The 19,046-nt window shown below is 50.4% G+C and overlaps 1 protein-coding gene across 10 annotated transcripts in view; it reads left to right on the forward strand.

The window, feature by feature from the left end:
* Positions 1-19,046, forward strand: part of CAPN15 (calpain 15) — a 60,090-nt gene that overhangs the window by 8,624 nt on the left and 32,420 nt on the right. Inside the window, exons 4-7 of one of the 10 annotated variants that reach the window (XM_034065251.1) lie at positions 436-476; positions 1,017-1,069; positions 2,110-2,255; positions 7,641-7,959. The exons of 1 other annotated variant lie outside the window; for it this stretch is intronic. In XM_034065251.1, the coding sequence (XP_033921142.1) occupies positions 7,784-7,959 (176 nt within the window). In that variant the 5' untranslated portion in view covers positions 436-476; positions 1,017-1,069; positions 2,110-2,255; positions 7,641-7,783. Of the gene's footprint in view, positions 1-435; positions 477-1,016; positions 1,070-2,109; positions 2,256-7,640; positions 7,960-15,266; positions 15,288-16,013; positions 16,035-19,046 lie in introns of those variants that run through there. 8 more of the 10 variants (XM_034065248.1, XM_034065250.1, XM_034065249.1 and 5 more) reach the window with 8 other exon arrangements.

Below are 19,046 nucleotides of genomic sequence, written 5' to 3' on the forward strand. Positions count from 1 at the left end.
GATGTGGTTTGGACGTGGTTTATTGCCTGTATAATCTGTGTTAGAATTAAAGCTGTGGCTGGAGTGTGTGGGGACAGTGTGCTCAGGGACATCTCTCCCTCTTGCCATCTCTGAGACTTTGCTTTCTAAGTCTGTACTCTGGGTTTTCACTGGCTGCAACTCTGCCTCTTGCTGCAACTTTGTTCCCCTCCCTTCTGCAGTGGCCAGCTCTTCATCTTCTTATCTGTCAGCTTAGCATGATCTGAAGATAAAATCCCTGGTGTCCTTTTGGGTCTGACCTCGTGTTTGTGCTATGCCTGGGCATCTATGGCCCTCTTTAGTTCACCTTGCTGGGTGATTGGGAGGAACTTGATGGGTCATCAAGTCCAGTTTCCTACTGCTGAAGACAGTCATCTTGTGCAGGTCAGGAACTAACTCTGTGCTTTATTTCCCCAGTACTTCTGGAGCAGCTGGTCCAAGGATCTGCTCTTTGAGAGGTTAGAAACCCTCCTCTGACTTCCAGTATCCCATTTTCCTGGGCTGGTTTATTGTACCTGTGCCATTGCAGAGTGTCATCTTGCAGATGAGAGATGACTTGCAATTTTCCTGGTTCTCTGTAACCTTTATGTCCTGCAGCAGTTGTGGCTCCTGATGCAGATTTGTTCTGAGAAGCATGTTGGAAGCCACTTTGTTTTCCCATTGCTTCTTGTGGGGAGTTTGGTTTTGCTGGGACCCTTTATTTCTATGTCGTACTTTTGAGTGTCTTACATGCAGGTGGAGTTCTGAGCTGCGCAGTTATGCGTGGTAGAGTACAAAAGATCCTTTTCTGTGCTACTGCTGCTTTTTTAAAGTTTGTCCTTGCTACTTGTGCCATCTTGCTCCTTCAGGAGGGAGAGATGTTGTCAGAAATGGCTGAATCAAGGTGAACCTGATAAAGAAGTGTGTTGAAGAGCCAGTGCCTGGCTCTTACTCGTGGCTCTTATTCATGTTTATCTCTAGCTGTGAATGTGCAATAACAACAGTTCTGTTCTGCACAGGCTGGCACAGCCTCAGACAGGAAGATCTGCTGTTTACCAATCAACACTCTGCTGTAAGTGAGAAAGGGGGGAAAGAAATGTTTTATTGCTGCTGGGTAACCCAGAGTGTAGTTAAACCTTTCTGGGGGAAAAAAAGAAAGAGGAAACTAAGAGCACATGTGTTACTCAAGATGCATTTTTCCTGGCAAGAGTCCCATGTGTGTGTTCTTCCAGCAAAGCATCCCTGCTTCTGCTCCTTTCCATTCATTCTATAGCATATTGGTAGCAGGCAAGTAAAAGCTTCCTGGTTTTATAACAAACTGCTCACAGCAGGCAGTATGTCGAGGGGATTTTTCAGCCTAGTGTATTTTCTAGCTGGGGCAGGCTGTGGACTGAGTTGGATGACAGAGCTCTGCTACAGGGATTCTAAATACAGGGAAGAAAAGATCTGGAAATCAGATCTGCTGGTAAAGCTTCCCCACATTGGGTGCTGTGGCTTGGCTTGTTTTGTTTCTTGCCCTTGCCTTTCTTTCTGTGGCATTACCATGATGTTGCTAATGAGACAAACCTTGCCAGCCCACACAGGCTTTTGTTAACACTGTACTCAAAGGCAGCCACAATTAGCTGGTAAACCAGAAGATACAAGAATCTTGTTGCACTTTGTTGCAGCAATGTTAATTGGCTTAGTAGAGTGCTTGTGTTTTAGAGGTTTGGTTGGGTTTTGTTGGTTTTTTTTTTCAGACCCTTCTTCAGCACTGCCTTTGTTGCCATTTACATGCTTATTCAGAAAAGGACCTTCCTGCTCTTCAGTTGTCAATGGAGATGGTGTTTGAAGTTAACCCTTATTTTGAAGAAACCTTCTTGTCTACTGCTTCTCTCTCTTTTTCTCCTTGTAGCTTGTAACTAAGATGTTGATGGCCCTTTCAAATCTCTATAATCCCCTCTTTCAAAGTGACTATGCTAGATTTGCAGTAGCTCACTGGATAATCTGTCACTGGTCTGCAGTGTCCTGTGCAAGGGAGAAGAGGAAACTTTTCAGACTTTGATGGCAGTTGCTCTGTGGCTAAGCTGGCTCTACAGTAAATCTACTTTTCCTGTCAATCTTTCACTTCAGGTTTTGGGCACATTTTCTTCTGCCTGCGTACTTATGAAGAGTCAGTGCTGGGCATTGACTGCATTTCAGCCCAACTCAGCTGCTGTGTATGAGCTTCTTCTGTGTTAAAGTTGGGCCAGAACCAGTTTCAAGGCAGCTGAAGGAAGGTAAAGATCCTCAAGCTTGCCTTTGCATGTTGCTGTCTGTGGCTGGAAAGCTGTGCTGCTCTTCTGGACTTCGTTAAAGCATAGCATGAAGTGTGAGGTCCTGTTTGGTGCTGGTCTAGGCCTCAGGTTAAATTATCCTCTTACCTCATGGATAGCTCATCTGGAAATCCAGGCAGCTCATTTCATCTGCTGATACCTCTGCAAGCAGTGCACCAAGCTTGTTTCTCACCTGTTTTGGAAAATAGATCATTTGCAGCTTCCCGTTCCCCAGGTTTCCTCTAAGGCCGTAACATCTGACTGTCCTCTCTGCTCTCAGCCCCGCTGCCCCATAACAAATGTTTGGGTGGGCAAGTTTTACCCTTCTCTCCATGTTCCCTATCCTCCCAGCACTGCCTATCATCTGAGTGCCTTGTGAACCTGGAGACTTCCTGACCCTGGGAGGTGAGGCACACTTTCCCGGTGGCAAGACTATGCCCTGAGGCACACAGGAAGCATGAGGGCTAAAATAGCCTCTCACATCCCAGCTGAGTGTTCCGACACTGGCCCATCCTTCCTGTTATACCTATGCCTCAGTCTGTCCTTGGACACCTTCCCTTCCCTCTCTGCCAGAAGCTTTGCAAAGGAACTGGAACTGGCTGACTCCTTAATATCCTGCCAGACTGCAGCACTCAGGCTGCCTTATAGTGCTGTCTTGGCAGGTGAAGGCAGGGAGAAAGCAGCAGAACTTTGTTTCTTGTCACCAAGACACCAGCTTTGTGCAAAACACAGAGCATTCCCATCTGCTTGGCTGCTTTGTGCAGGGGTCCTGCGGGTGATTATGGGAGCTCTTGCTGCACCAGAGCCATAGAGCTCTTGTTGGGTCAGTGTTTAACATCTTGAATTGCATCTGCCTGAGGTGGATGTCTTGTTGCTTGACTGCTTTTCTCCCCCCTGCCTTGTGGAAAAAGAGAGATTATTCATCCTGGGGTTGCTTCTGTTACCAGGGGCATTGCAGACTGGTGAATCTGAGTTGTGCACCGCTTGGTAATTGCTGGTACCTGGTTTGGCACATCCTCAGGTTGGGCCGCCCTGCTTTGTATAGCTGGGAGCTGGCTGTATGTCATTTTCTGTGCACACAAATGCTTGAGCTTCTTTTCCTTGCTTGGTTGGCATGACACACCTCCCGGACTCCACTAAGCAATCCTTCTTTAGTTATCCCATACCATATAAGCCTCCTCTGGGGCTTTATAACCTTTGTATGCTGACATGTCTCATGCTGTGCACTTTGCCCATCTTTGTACACTGCTCCCTGCTTATCCTGGACCGTATTTTCACACCTGTCCCTCAGTGGTAGGTAGGGAGCTCTGCTGTGCATGGTGGTAAGATTGGTAGAGGGCCAAGGGTCTTCATGTTGTATGAAGTGGTCTCCTCCAGCTTGATGCCCCAGGTCAGCTGTGCTCATCTGCCTCAGTGAACTACTTTGTGTTTAAGGATGTGTGAGTCACAATCTGCAGTCCGTAGGGCTGTGTATGGGGATGGGACATTCAAAGCTCTTCGAGAACCCTTATTTCTCCCTTAAGGCAGCAGGTTGCATGTAAGTGAGCGTACAGAGCTCCTCCTTTGCTGTTGCTGGTGATACTGGGTCCCAGCCCATCTCAGCCAGCCCCCAGGCAGGGGAGTTCACACAGCAGAGGGAGGAGAAGGTACTTGCAGCTTCCTTCTGTGTGGCTTCTTCTGGGCACAGCTTTGAGGGATGCTTTTCCCCCAGGTACATGATGTGCCTTTTCCTGGGCCAGCTGCTGGCCCACCACCTCGAACAAGAGCTGTCTATGGTGTGGGGTGGCTGTTTGTTCATTCCTGGATCTTCCCTGGAGCAAGGGAGTAGCTCAGAGGTGAGCTTATTTAAAGGTTGGGGTAGTGGAGGAATTAATGACTTGACAAAGTCTTGTCCTCGAGTCTGGGAGGCTGAAAACCTCCCAGAGGCAGGGACCTGTCTCCTCTTCCTGCTGCATGCCAAAAGGAAGAGCTTGGGGCTGATTTTAGGAGGATCCTCAGAAAAGTTGATCCTGCAACCTCCTAGATAATGCTGAAACACATGAAATAGTTCCTTTTTTTCTGTTTGTTGCTCTCTTCAGAGCCAAAACCCACTTTGAAGTTGGAGGGACGGAAAGGGGGTTGGGCAGACCCCACTTCCCACCCTTCCTGCCTGCTTTGCTTGGGGTGGTGTGATAAAAGAGCTGGGCCCAAAGGGTCAGACTACCGTCTGCTGTTGAGGGTTTATCTGGAAGCATCCAGGCCACTGCTTTGCTGTCTGTGCAGCAGCAGGAGGAACCTCCATGTGGGAGATTTGCCATCCTGGAGTGCCCTGTGCTCAGAGTGCTGGTGAGGCACTTTGAGGAATGGCCTGCATCACAGATCAGGGTAAGCATGTGCACATGGCTTGGGGGTAGGAAGATCAAATCTGAGTTTATTTTAGAAGCAGTATTTTGGGAACAGTTAAAGTGTCAGCTGAAACCTGGTAATTATTGCAGCTGCAAGGGGCAGAAAAACCAAAATCCAAACTCAGCATCTTGCTAAGGTGCTTAACTGTTAATTTCCATGAGTGAGATCCACCCTTCTCAAGACACTTCAATCTGTTCACATTGTTGCTTCCTCTCCGGATTAGATAGGTGGAAGCAGTGCTTTATTAATTAGAAGGAAAATCCTGCTTCCTCCTGCCAAGGAGCTCTTGGCAGTTTGCTCCCCTTCAGCAGCTGAAGCCTCCCCTGTTCTGCTCTGGGCAATATGCCTGTAGGACATTTCCCGGGGCATCTCTCTGCCCAGTGGGAGAAGCTCCTCCAAAGTAAGGGTGAGTGCTTCCAGAAAGGCTTTCTGCTTTGTGGGCTTCTTTAATTGAACCCTTCCCTCACTGTAGTGTAGTTTCCATTCTCACCTTTCCTTTTTGCAGGCTCCTCATTTGCTTAGTGTTGGCCAAAGGCATTCTCTGGTGCAGTGCAGCATGGCGAGCACATACACGCTTTGCATTGAGCTGTAATGCTGCTGCTCTTCCTGTTCCAAACAGGTTTGCCCTCTCCCCTTCTTGGGCCAGCATTACCCCCTAAATATTGTTCACTGGCTGCTCTCACCTGGCGTGAGGGGTCACCCTGAAGAAAAGGATTTACTGCTTTGCCTGGAGAAATCCGATTTCACGCAGCACTCTCAGCCAAGCAGCCCACTTAGACCAGGCAGTCTTGGAGATCACTACTACTTAGCTAGGTTATCCTCCACCTATTTATAGATCCCTTCCTCTCCCCAGCTCCACCCACTGTGGGCTTTTACTGCACTGCTTTAAAGCAGGATTCCCAGGCTCTGCTGTCCCTGTGGAGCATTTGCTTTGAGCTCAGAGACCCTGGTGCAGAGCTGGTGGAGGAGGATGGGCCGAGACCCAAGCAACACATTGGGATCCAGCAGTAATGCGGGCAGGAGGCATGCCTCTCGCTTATTGTGGTGAGCTAAAACTGGTGTTTCCATGTGGAGGAGGAGGCAAAAGCTTCTGCTTTTCCAGCTTGAGGAAGTGGTCTCAGAAGAGCCTGTGGAATTGCTTTATTTGGCAATTTAGCTGTGGAGAGGGGGGGGGAAGCTCTTAACTGAGCATCCTGCCTTCTGTTTCGCTCAGCCTACAGTGAACTCTTCAGGGCTGTGTTTCTACCCATCTTGCCTTTATTTATGTATTTTATCACAGTAGAACCCAAGCCGTGAGGTGAGAGGCAGAGTTTGCTCTTCTAGCAGGTCTCAGAGTTACATCCCCTGTCCCTTTGCTGGAGCGCATACAGTGCTGGTGGTGGAGCAGCCGCAGGTGTGCAGCAACTGATGGCTCCAGCTAGACTCGAGCTGATGGTACTTAGAAGTACTCCTCCCCTCACATCACATGGCTTTCATTTAGCCAGAAATTCAGATTTGTTACAAATGAACTGCTTGAATAGCAGGAAATGAGAGGGGAAGTGCCAGGAATCCTCTTTGGCTGGATCTGCAAAAATCACTGCACTCTTGCTGCTGGGCAGGTAGCGGGAAGCACAGTGTAGGGATGTGTTGGCTGATGCTCAGCAGTTGGGCAGACCAATTAAACTGAGGAAATCAAGATAAGGAATTCTGTGGTCTTGGACTTTTTCTTCCCCAGTTTTATTTTGTTAGTCCAGGCTTTGCAGGTTACGGAGAAGAGACCGTGACAGAGGAGCTGACATTCTCCAGCTAATGGCCTAATGAAAGCACATTCTGATATTAAGCTTGTAGCAAAACTGCACCTGCTCCTTGAGCTGCTGCATTTGGGAGTCTGTTATCTGTCAGGGTCTTTCTTGATCCCTTAGATCAATCCTGGGATTGAAAAACTGTATTTTAGGAGTCTTCATTTCAGCCTTTTTATGGCACAAAGTAGTTTCTTTGCAAGGTCTGTCTGCTGTTCATTCATCTCTCCAAATCCTGGTGGGTAATTGAATAAGCTCAGCTGTGCTGGTTTTTTCTTCTTCCTTGTTTCTTCTTTTTCACTCTGTTAAATGTTCCCTTGATCCGTTCCTCCTGACATGCATCCCGATTGCCGGGCCTTTTTCCATTAAGGAGAGACATGTTTAACTTCTGTGAATACTGGAGGACGCAGAATGTTTCTCTAGTTTAACTGTGAGGATGTTCAAAGAACAAATTCTAAACTGTAGGAAAGAGAGGGAGAAAAGGAGGAGCAGTACCTGTCCCTGTAAGTAGGGGCATGCTCAGATCAGCTAAAAACTGGCTTGAGCTGAAACTATTTCATTGCACTGTGTGAAACAGCCACAGAAAACATGCTGGTGCAGATACCCCGTCTGCCCAGTTTCAATCTTTCTGTGGTGGGGAGTGGGAAGAGAGGGATATTTCATTTCATGTACAAGAAAAATTAAATACCCTGATCACACACAAGCCATCCAGTCATACCTTTTGTAGTGGAGGGTAACAAAAACCTGTGTGCTGGTCAGAGCCCAGAGCTATCACAATAAAATCACCTTTCTGTGTGTGTGGCTCCCCAGGGTGTTGGTTTGGGCTTTAGGTGAGGCTTGCTTGTCCTATTTTCTCCCGCTTTACTGCGGTGGCAAGGGCTTTCTGCTGGGCTTTCCTCCTCTAGTGGGGCTGCTTCCCCTGCCTGGGGGAGTGGAACTGGGGAGAACCTCTTCTAGAGCCCCTGTACTCCCAGTCTTCAGGCAGCAAAAACTGGATTTAGTGAAACAGCCCTTCCCATCCCCCATGATGGGGATCCTGGTCAGAGCATGCATGAATAGGCTTCTAAAACTGGAGGTTGTTGCTTAAATCATACCTTATCTTTCTCTTTTTTTTTCTTTCTTTGTTTTCCCTCTCTCTTCTGTTATTTTTTGTTTGTTTGTTTGTTTTCTTTCAACTCTTGATCAGAACCGACCTCCCTTTCTCCAGTGTGTCAGGATCTTTGCAGCAGCCCATGCCGCAGCGCCTCGCCTATTCCACCTGAACTGCCATGCCACTGGCTTGGACCTAACCTAGGATAAACCTCGGCGTGGCCTGGGTAGGGGGGAACCATGGGGAGCTCTGCCTCATCGCTGGCTGCAGAGACGGAGTCGGACCATGGCTTCAGTAGCACACCCTACCCCGGGCATCCAGCCGTGAGCTGGTATAGGAGTAGTCACAGTGGCCCTGTTTGGGAAAGTGCCCTTATAACACGGCAGCATCAGCATTTACACCACCGGGTGCGAAGGTAAGGAGGAGGGGAAGAAGCCTGCTTACCTGCTTACCTCTCTGCTTGAATCCAGGGTGGTGCATCTGGGAGATGAGTTGCTTTGCATCGTGTTGGATGTGCGGTCCTTTTGTCCAGAGGCTCAGTGCAGCTCCTTGTGAAAGCTAGAGCCAGATTTCCACGTGTGATGCCAAGCTGTGTGATGCAGAGCAGACTGCAGGACTCATCCCAGCATTCCTCACTCACCTGAATTGTGCAGGTGACTGCCTGGGAATGTGATCTCCATTCTTTTAAGGAGTGTACCATTGGCTTCTCTTCTTGCTGACCTGCCAGCTACACTAGGTATCACAGATGGAGGATTGTGACTCCAGGTTGGGGCGTGAAAGTATCAAGAGCTTCTGAACTTGGCAGAAGCTGTTAACATGCAAAAGCAGCAAAATGCTTTTGAATACTAGATCCAGGAGAATGAAACACACCAGAATTACTCTGCAAAAGAGCTTGGTGTTTCCACCCCTCAGTGTCCACCCCCCAATTTCTACCCCTCAGTATCCCTCCTTGAAACACCTCAAATGTGTCTCCAAGTCATTGCCTCTGCCCCTTCCCCATCAGCCACTTGCAGTGAGGAGTTGTTCTTCATGTTGAAGGGCTGGTGTCCTGCATTCAGTCTCTGACAGGTTGAGAGGTATGTTAAAAGCATCTAAAACCCCTCTGCCCGGGGGCTTGGCTACAGGGGCTGCTGTGTTGTGTGCTAATAATATTTGAGCCATTGCCTGGTGCCTGCTCTGTCTAGATTCCAGCCTCGGTGGGTGGTTATACCTGCTTGAGTTTGGAGTTGCTAGGCTTTCAGGAATAGCTGCTTGCTTCTGAATGTCCCTGAGCTGTTGTGGCTTTCCACTGGAGGTGTTTGCTGTGACAGTAATGTAGTATCTGTAGTGTAGTCCCTGTTTTCTTGCATTTCTGCTGCTGTGAGTCCTGGAATGTGCTTCACAGGGTTTGGTGCATGACTCTGGGAGACTGAGGCAAGTGCCATCACACTTTGCTCCTTTGTAGTCTTGTCTTCAGTTTCTTTGTTGAGCTGCTAACAGTGTTAAACCAAGAAGGTATTGCCTTTGGTCTCAGTTGTGGACTTGAGTTCCTAGAAATGCCCAGGAAGCATTTATAAAGGCTGTTTTGTGCAGTTCTCAACATTTATTGCTCTGTGTACCAAGTATTGTGGCTGGCCTGCAGTTCTGGTAGGTGGTCTGTTCTGGGGAGGTTTGTCATTCTGGTTTAGAGTGATCCTGAAAATAGAGCTGGGTCCTTCCTGCAGGATTAGAAGAAGGATGTGGGGGTGTTGGTCAATGAGCAGCTCCCCATGACCTCACTTCAGTGAGTGCTTGAGCCCAGAACCATCCCCAGAGCGTGAGCAGCATGAGAGGGAGGGGATTGTCCCCCTCTGCTGTGCTCTGGGGAGAACCCCCCTGCAGTCCTGACCCAGCTCTGGGGCAACAGCACAAGAGGGATGTGGAGCTGTTGGAGAGAGTCCAGAGAAGGCCACAGAGATGCTGTGAGGGCTGGAGCAGCTCTGCTCTGGAGCCAGGCTGAGAGAGCTGGGCTTGTTCAGCCTGGACAAGAGAAGGCTCCTTAAGGGGAGACCTTAGAGCAGCTCCAGTGCCTAAAGGGGCTCCAAGAAAGCTGGAGAGGGGCTTTGGACAAGGACCTGTAGGGACAGGCCAAGGGGGAATGGCTTTAACCTGACAGAGAGGAGATTGAGATGAGCTCTTAGGCAGAAGCTCTTCCCTGTGAGGGTGCTGAGGCACTGGCACAGGGTGCCCAGAGAAGCTGTGGCTGCCCCATCCCTGGCAGTGTTCAAGGCCAGGTTGGATGGGGCTTGGAGCAACCTGGTCTGGTGGAAGGTGTCCCTGCCTGTGGCAGGGGGTTGGAGCTGGATGAACTTTCAGGTCCCTTCCAACCCAAAGCAGTCTGGGATTCTGTGGTTATTCCTTCTGCACTGCTGGCTTCCCTGTGTTCCTAGCAGAGCTGGGGAAGGTGTCAGCAGCTCACAGATGAATGCCCCAGTTTGCCTCTGCACAGTACCAAGGTTTAGGGACTTCCAGTGCAAAGCTGGCACAGGGCACTGAAGAGGTTGTCTCTCTGAAGCCTCGTGTGTGCCAGCTGAGACTGTTCGTGATTCAGAGTCTGTAGCTTGGAGGAGTTTGAGAAACTAAGTGAAATCTTGACATGTGGAAATAAATTTCCTGAACAACCAGGCTTTGTGGATGTTGGGAGCGGATGTTGGAGCAAGAACAGGAACTGCCAGTCTCGGTGCAGATAACACCAGTGTCCTGTTAGGACAGGAGTGGTTCTTCTGATAATTTTGCATATCCCCTGCTAAAGGGAGAAGAGAACTCATCCCAGCAAAGTGCTGCATGATTCCTGGAGACAGGAAAATCACTGGCCATGATTCAGTGAGCAGTGAATTGCGTGGGAAGAGCTCGCTTTAGGCAGTGATTATGGAAGTGGGTTCAAAAGACCTGCTGAGATCAGCCAGGCTGTCAGGCATCAAAGTACCTGCAGTTCTTATGGCGAGGTGGGTGAGACGAGAGGGTGAAGAAACAGCAGAAGGCTGGCTTTCAGAGAGCAACTGATAAATATATTCCCTTAAAAGAATGAAGTCAGTCAACAGAACAACTCAGGAGAGGCAGCTCCTGCCTGTGAATGGCCTCATCCCTGGATTTCTGTAGCACAAGAAGGAAGTGGAGTACTGAGAAGTCAGTTCAAGGCTAGACAGGAGTTCTGGAATAGACCTGGCTTTTCCTGCTCATTTTCTGTTCCTGCTTGTGGCCGCTTTCAGAGCTGGTAGTGCTTCAGATGCTCTAGAGCAGCACACAGTCGAGCCTGCTCTTACCATCCCCTGTGGGAATGAATGCAGCCCTTCCCTGGCAGCAAAACAGGGAAGCAAGTGCTTCCTAAGTAACTTTGGTGTGTACTTGGTGGGGGACCACAGGAAGGTGTTCCTCAGGGTGAGGTGCTGTTTGGCTTTCAAGGTTTTGGAAGCTGGGAGGAAGCTGCATTGTCTCTTGCTGCCTGGGGTTCTGGTGGTCTAGAATTCTGTCTCATGAAGGTAGGTGGACAGGAGGGAGAAGAGAAAGGGCTTTCATGGGAATAGCAGTAGACTTATCCAGATTTGAAACCCTGGTCTCTTCTGGGCCAGGCTGCAGAATCTCTTTCTCTGTATCAGCTTCCCACTTTTTAAACAGGAGCAGGTCCCTGTCTTCTCCAGTGTGCCAGGAGGACACTTAAGGACTAGAGGCATCAAGTGTCATATACATGTTAGTTACAGGGATCTTACTGCTGAAATGTCTGCTTATGGCAAAGATGTTGTTTAAAAAGACATCCAGGCAAATTTCTGGCTTAGTTACAAGTCCCCTTGGGCTTCTCCTTGCTTGTACACTTAAAGTTGTTTGACCCAGGCTCTTGTTGAATAAGAGTGTCCAGCTGAGCCTGCTGACCATTGTGGCCAAGCTTCCTGATGTGCCAAACCCTTCATGAAGCTGAAAGCAGCAAGATGCCATGCCACAAATCTGGGTGGTAGGACACAGGTCCATTGCTGCAGCTGCTGGAATTGGATGGTTTGAGAGCTGTGGGCTAGGGGTGGCTTCTCCTGCTCCTGGAAGTGGTGGTGGCACCTCTCCAGTGTGCATCCTTCCACAGCTGTTAGGTGTTAGGAGGGAATCTGGGCACTGAACTGTCTCCCAGGTGAGATTCAAGGGAGTGCTTCTGTTTCATAAAGTGGATTCATAAAGAGAGACAGCAGGGTCCTGTTGAGAACTGAGAACTGCTCAAGTTTGCTCTGCTCAGGAGAGGCTTTGTGGGGAAAGCATTGCATGGTCTGTGCAGTTGAACCTCAGTGGCTCTGCCTACCACTCACTTTGGTTGAAGCTCTCAGAGCTCCTTTCTTTTCCAGAGAATATGCATTTTCTGGGGTTTCCCACAGCATTCCACTGAGTCTTTGTATTTTCTATACAAGCCTCTTCAGAATGAAATACCTCTGGGCCTCAATGACTGTGGAGGGAGGAACAAGCTTTATGCTTTAATGCTAAAAATACCTAAATTTCTCTGCTTTTAGAGAGGAGCGAGGAGACCTGCTGCTGTTGTTGGCAGCTGGTGGGAGGGCTCTTGTGTACCCCCTGATCCCCAGAAACACCACAGGAAAGAAACCCAGAGTGAGGCATCGTGACCTTGGTGATTGTGAACTCCATGGCTTAAGCGTGTGAAAAGCAGCCAGTCAGAACTGCTGAGGGGTATCACATGGTCCTGTCTTGGGGGCTCTGAGCCATTTTGAGGCTGGTGGAGATGTTGGTAACAGAACACAAGTGTGCTCATAAATGGCAAGGAGCCATTTGGAGAGGGAATGTGGTTGTATGCATCTCCTTCCCACCCTCCTGTGTGATAGCGCTTTGCTTCCAAGCACAGAATAAGCAGAACTGGTGTCTGGAAGATGTGTTTTTTGCTGGGGAAACCAAGACCCAAGGGTGAAGGGGGATGTCTGAGGGGAAAACTACTGGTAAAGCATTGGGTGACTCTGAAGGGTGTCCCTGCTTCTGCTTTCTGTCATCAGACCTCAGGTTGGGCATCACCCTCAGTGGGTCAGTGTCCATGCCCTGTGTCCCGAAAGAGCTGGGGCTGGGGCAGGCACAGCTCCCTGTTTCTTACCAGCAACCTGCTGGGTTTGGGTATGCTCAGAGAGTTGATTTTGCAGAGTTGATTCTTGAAAGAATCACAGACTGGTTTAGGTTGGAATGGACCTCTGGGCTCCAGCTGATCCAGGTCCCCTTCCAGTGCAAAGAACAGAAACATGTGTGCCTGTGGAAAAGGTGGGGATACCCAAAAACTGCTGACTGTATATCCACAGAGGAGGGATGAAGAGGGAAAAAGAGACAACTCTTCGAAACCACAAGGGTGCCAACATCAGCTCTGATATTCAGGCATTCCTGTTCTTCACACCAGAGCCGAGCTTCTGTTCCCCAGGGGATGCAGTGAGGTGGGCGCATCCCTCTGTGGGTTGTGCTCCCTGTGGAAGTTGCTGTGGCATCAAGTTGAGCTGAGATTTGGTAGAGTAAAATGATGCTGCAAGTTGGTATGGATAGCTGTTTGATGGGAACATCAGGCTTGTAGCTGTTTGCTTGCCAGTTCTCATGGAAGCACACAACAGCTGTAATAGTGTCTTGCTTAAGCCAGAGCAGTGCCAAAGAGCTGGCACTGGGACATGCTTCTTCCTGTGCCTGGGGCTTCCAGTCCTGCCCATCCAATTTCCATGCTTGCTGCTCTGCTCCAAGAGCCTCGTAGTTGTTTAAATTGAGACTATTTATAGCTCTGGAGCTGTGAATAACTTCGAGGATGGTGCAAAGCAGCAGAGGCTGACATTCTCAATAGATACCCACACAAGCTGTCCCTTTGCTCCCCATCTGCCCCCTAACTTTCCCCATTTCCATCCCTGACAAGTGCTGGTAAGTGCCCTCTCTAAAGAGAGGGCAAAATCCAGTGCAGAGAGTCAGTTTGAGCCCATATCCTCCTGATCTTACACAGTAGGATTGGCTAAAACCTGAACAGAAGTGCCTGAACCCCTTGCCTGGAATGTTGCTGGCACAGCATGGAGAGAGGGTGGACCTGTCCCTTCTATAGTGCCAGCCATAAGAAGGGAAAGCAGTGCCTACCTGCTTTTGGGGTGCTCCTAGCTGCTCCCTGTTGCTCCATGGAAGTAGGTTCAGGTCCTTCTCCAAGTGGCCTGTTGGGTAGTTTTGCTTTGGTGCTCTCAGGATACTGCACTGCATGAAGGAGGTTAATTAGCATCCAGCTTTGGCTGGGCATGGATCTGAGGTCCTGTCCTCTTTGTCTCTTTTGGGAAGAGATCCTGGAGATGTGATTTTTCTGGGAAGGGAGCCGGCCTCTTGTACTGCGTGCTGCAGAAACGTGTGGTCAGAGGGCGTGGGGGAGCCCGTTGGTGTTCTGTTTGGGGCAGGCATGCTTCCACATGCAGGTATGGTGGGAGAGGAATTGGTCGGTGGTGAATTTTTTAACTTTTATGTATTTCAAAAGCAGGGAATAGTAAGAGGAGCCAGAGAAGGGTTTATTGTTTTTCACAGCAACCCTTCTGCGTTGTTCCCTGGATGTTTTTTTGGTTGCAGAGGAAGGAGCTTGGTCTAGTGTTTCAAGACAAATCACTTACCCCCTGAGAGGTGTCAGGCTTGTAGCCTGGAGCTGTGAAGTGTTCCCAGTTGTCCGAAAAAAGCTGATGGATGGATGGATTTGATGACAGCAGGAAGCTCAGGAGCCTGGCTGAACTGCTGCAAGGAAGGACGAAATGTATGGAAGGAGTGTGGGGGAGATACTTCATTGGTTTTTTTGGTCAATGAGCAGCTCCCCATGACCTGGCTTCAGCGAGCGCTTGAGCCCAGAACCCCCCCCATGTGCTGGGCTGCATCCCCAGAGCGTGAGCAGCATGAGAGGGAGGGGATTGTCCCCCTCTGCTGTGCTCTGGGGAGACTGCCCTGCAGTCCTGACCTAGCTCTGGGGCAACAGCACAAGAGGGATGTGGAGCTGTTGGAGAATCCAGAGGAGGCCATGGAGATGCTGTGAGGGCTGGAGCAGCTCTGCTCTGGAGCCAAGCTGAGAGAGCTGGGCTTGTTCAGCCTGGACAAGAGAAGGCTCCTTAAGGGGAGACCTTAGAGTAGCTCCAGTACCTAAAGGGGCTCCAAGAAACCTGGAGAGGGGCTTTGGACAAGGGCCTGTAGGGACAGGCCAAGGGGGAATGGCTTTAACCTGACAGAGGGGAGACTGAGATGAGCTCTTAGGCAGAAGTTGTTCCCTGTGAGGGTGCTGAGGCGCTGGCACAGGGTGCCCAGAGAAGCTGTGGCTGCCCCATCCCTGGCAGTGTTCAAGGCCAGGTTGGATGGGGCTTGGAGCAACCTGGTCTGGTGGAAGGTGTCCCTGCCTGTGGCAGGGGGTTGGAACTGGATGAATTTTAAGGTCCCTTCCCACCCAAACCATTCTGGGATTCTGTGGTTCTCCCAGGGTCACGTAAAGAGCTCAGATGGAAGCCACGAGCCCATCCACGTAAGAGTCTGCAGCATCTGTTCAGGCATGTGTTAACCTCACGCTCCTGCTGTCCTGGTCCATGAGAGGGGGTGTGAAGGCAAGAACAGCCTTCTGCTCTCTGCCCATTGGAGGCCAGAGGGCTCCCTTGCTCCCCGAGTTGTTCAGTGACCAGCCTGTTCCATGGGTTCATTCTGGAGCTCATTGTTTTCCTCCAAAGTTACCAGGTACTGGTTGCTGCAAAAGCCATGTGCTGGATTCCTCCAACCAGTAAGGTAATCCAGTTTGGCACTGGTGGCTCTGGGCTTGGGTCTCAGGAATGGAGAGGGGAGGACACCCATAGCTGCAGGCTCCCTTCGTCCACTCCAATCCCTATGGCCAGTGCTTGGATTTGAGCTGAAAGGCTGCCTTGATTCCAGCTCTGCTTCTGGTGCTTGGAGGAGACGGAGGGGAGCATGTGCTGAACAAACCCTCTGCAGGCCTTTGTTCCCTGGTGAAACATCCCTTCCAGCCTTGCAAACAGACAGGCAGTTGTTCAGGAGACACAGGGAAGGTAAGCTGTACTTGGGTGCTGTTTGTGTGCTGTGAGCTGGGGCTGCATCTTTCTGTTCCTGCCCAGGGATCCACAGCCAAGCCACATAGCTGTGTCTTAGTGCTGACAAACTGCTTTGGGCATTTTGAACTGGTTCCCATCCCGTGCTCCTGCCCTTCCCACTCTGTCCAATACTGGCATACCACCAGCATCGCAGCAGCAGCCTGTGCAGGCTGTGTGCATCCTGCAGCATCCCTGCCCACAAGCATCACTGAGTCCCTGCGAGGGGTGGGTGCTGAAGGTCACCGTGAGGAGCTGTGAAGAACTGATCTGAAGAGAAGGAGGCTGCTCCTGTGTTCCAGATGGCATTTCTGAGGCTGCAGCAGGACATTCAAACCAGAAGGGAAGTGGAAGTGAAGTGTGAACACAACCCGCAGCCCTTCTGGATGGTGGCGGGACACTCAGCAGGAGGCTTGGGGCAGTGCACAGGGTAAGTATCAGAGTTTAGGCTGCAGGTGCTTTGGATACTCTGCCAAGTTGGTAGCTTGCTGTGAGCTAGAGGGGCCTGTCCTGCCCTTGCCCGCAGCAGTGCAGAGCTCAGCTTTGACCCACACGTGTGGGTTCAAGCTGTGCTGCTCCCAATGCTCAGAGGAACATGGAGCTGGGCTCCTGCCTTTCAAGTGTGGCAAGTTCACTAGGGCAAACTATAAGGTGCTGTGGGGCTGGTCTTGCCAGCTTTTGATGGGGAGGGGCAGGGTTTCTATGCCTCCTAGCATTCTGTAGCATTCCCCAACTGTAGAGTGAGAAAAGGTGGGCACAAGCAGGATCTTCCTGAAAATCTGATTCTAACCTGCATATCTTGAAGAAGTGACACTGTAAATAGCTAGATGGATAGATGTGTGTGTGGATGGATGTATATTTATTTCCCCCCCTGCCCTGATTCCTTGGGACACAAAGGACAAGGCCCTTTTTATTCAGCACCCTGGTACATGGTGATACATGCCCCATGTAGCACTGGGACTTATGCCACCAGCTGGAGCAATCAGGTTCCTCTTTAACTTTCCCTGCTGATGAGCTGAAGCTTCTTCTGCTGCCTTACCCCACAGCTGCTGTGTCTGTCTGTGGGGAGGGACAAATGTGGAAACATTTGGTGTTTCTCAAATGTGGAAAAGGCTTTTCTGCAGAGCTGCAGGATTACAGCTGTGGCATTAGCTGCGTTGGGCACCCCACTGCTTTACACCTTCCTTGGGGAATCTCCCAGCAAAGCCTGTCACAACAGCCTGTTTTTGTAGAATCCCAGATTGTTTTGGGTTGGAAGGGACCTTAAAGCTCATCCAGTTCCAACCCCCTGCCACAGGCAGGGACACCTTCCACCAGATCAGGCTGCTCCAAGCCCCATCCAACCTGGCCTTGAACACTGCCAGGGATGGGGGAGCCACAGGTTCTCTGGGCACCCTGTGCCAGCACCTCAGCACCCTCACAGGGAAGAACTTCTGCCTAAGAGCTCATCTCAGTCTCCCTCCTGTCAGCCCGTTTTTTCCCATGGGCTATGTTTTACTACAGCAGAGATAGATGCTGTGTGTGTTCTGGCCATGCTGGTATATGCTCTGCAGCCCTGGCTCACTCGGTATATGTGTTGGAACTGCTGCTGGTGGTGACGTGGTGGGGAGGGCACAGCCACTGACAAGACCCATCTGTCTTGTGCAGCATTTGAGCCTGCTGCAGGCAGGTCACGCGTGCTCTTCCTCTCCTCTCTGTCAAGTGCCCACAGGTTGGCAGTGATGTCCTTCAGGTTGTCCTTGAGGGGTGTGTGTGCTGAGGTTACCTAAGAGCAATTTGTGGGGGACTTGAAGAGGATCCAGAGCTTTAAATGAGAGCAGGAGCTGCCCTCCTTGGTAGGAAGCACTGTGTCCTATGCAGGGAGGGATGCTGAGCTGGTAGAGGAGCTGCAGCATGGCCTCATTCATGCAGGATGCTTCTCTGCGGCATGTGGATATGTGAGGGCTAATTGCACGTGCTCAAGCCAGGAGCATCCTCTAGATTCCAGCTGTCAAAGCACTAACTTAAGTATGTGACATCTTTATGAGGCAGTAAACAGGCAGTAAACAGTTCTACAGTCTGAATTAACTGAGTCAGGGCCTCCAGGGTCCTGTATAACTTGTAGGGGCTTCCCTGGTAATTCCCGGCTGCTCCAGGACTTGGCCGGGTGTGTTGCTGGCTCAGTTAAGGTGGCAGTAGCTCTAGAGCATGAGGCATGAACAGAAGGAGCAGACTGGGGTGTTAGGGGGTTCCTGTGGCTCTGCCTGCCCCAGCACAGCCTTGTTCAGAGGGTTTGAGGCTGCTGGAGATCCCATGTTGAAGGAGCCTGTCTTGCTGCCTGCACTGGGTGCTGTGCAGAGCAGGCACAGGTCTGGCTCTGCTCTCCCCGTCCAGGGGTGGTTTGGTTTTGTACATACCAAGGCTGTTCTAGAAGCCCTCAATGTAAGGAAATGGAAATGGCTAGTAGGCTGGAGAGGGGAAGCATTCACAGCCAAACCACAGTGAGATAACATGGTTTATCCCACTGATTATCTTGGTAACTGTTGATAACTGTCCTTGCTAAAGTTCAGACACATGAGAAAGAGAAGTGACCTTTGCAGGTCAGCTGCAGACAAACCCAGTGCTGTTGGCGGGACTCAGCCTGTGCACAGGATCCATCTTCTTCCATTTATTCCATCTGTGGAAGGTGTCCCTGCCCATGGCAGGGGCTTGGAACTAGATCCCTTCCAACCCAAATAATTCAGTGATTCTTCCTTGCAAGAAGGAACTGGACTCAATTGCTGGCTGGAGCACCACAAACAGGTACTTCAGTTTGAGAGCTCACCAGTGCTAGTGTTGGGTTGGTATTTTGGCCTGCTCTGGAGGTACAGGGCATCATTCAGCTCACCTCTGACCTGGCAGGTAGGAATGGTGTTAAACCAGTGCTGGAATGAGAAGGTAGAAGGCAGGGGTGATATCTGGGGTGAGAGTGGTCCTTTTCCTGTCCTCTGGTGCCTCGGTGGCTGCAGTGGGGAAGTCCTGCGAGCAGCCACCAGCCTGTGGATGCCCTGGACTTTCTGTGCCATTCTCTGCCTGCTGTATTTATCAAACCTGACACTTGAGCTGCTGTGGAGATGGATGAGTTTCTATTAACTGTACCCTGCGTGTGCCCCCCTGTGAGGGGAGTCCAGCCATAGCATTGCAGGAGCTGAAGGCTGGAGCACAGCAGCTGGAAATGCAGCATGATTTATTCACTGGAGATGGGAGAAATGGGAGCAGGCAGCTTTGTCGTGGTGTTGTTGCTCCTGATCTGTTTCTCCTCCCTCCCCTTCCTTTCTCTTTCCCCACCACTCTTCCAATTTTATTCTAACAGCATCACAAATTGCAGCATAAATCTCAGCTGAGCAGCAATTTGGATTGGCAGCCACAAGTAAATCCCCTCTTCCAGCCTCCCCACATGAGAAGGGAGGTTGCACTGAGAGTA

The sequence above is a fragment of the Melopsittacus undulatus genome, chromosome 8 (genome assembly GCF_012275295.1).
Source record: "Melopsittacus undulatus isolate bMelUnd1 chromosome 8, bMelUnd1.mat.Z, whole genome shotgun sequence".
Lineage (NCBI taxonomy): Eukaryota > Metazoa > Chordata > Aves > Psittaciformes > Psittaculidae > Melopsittacus > Melopsittacus undulatus.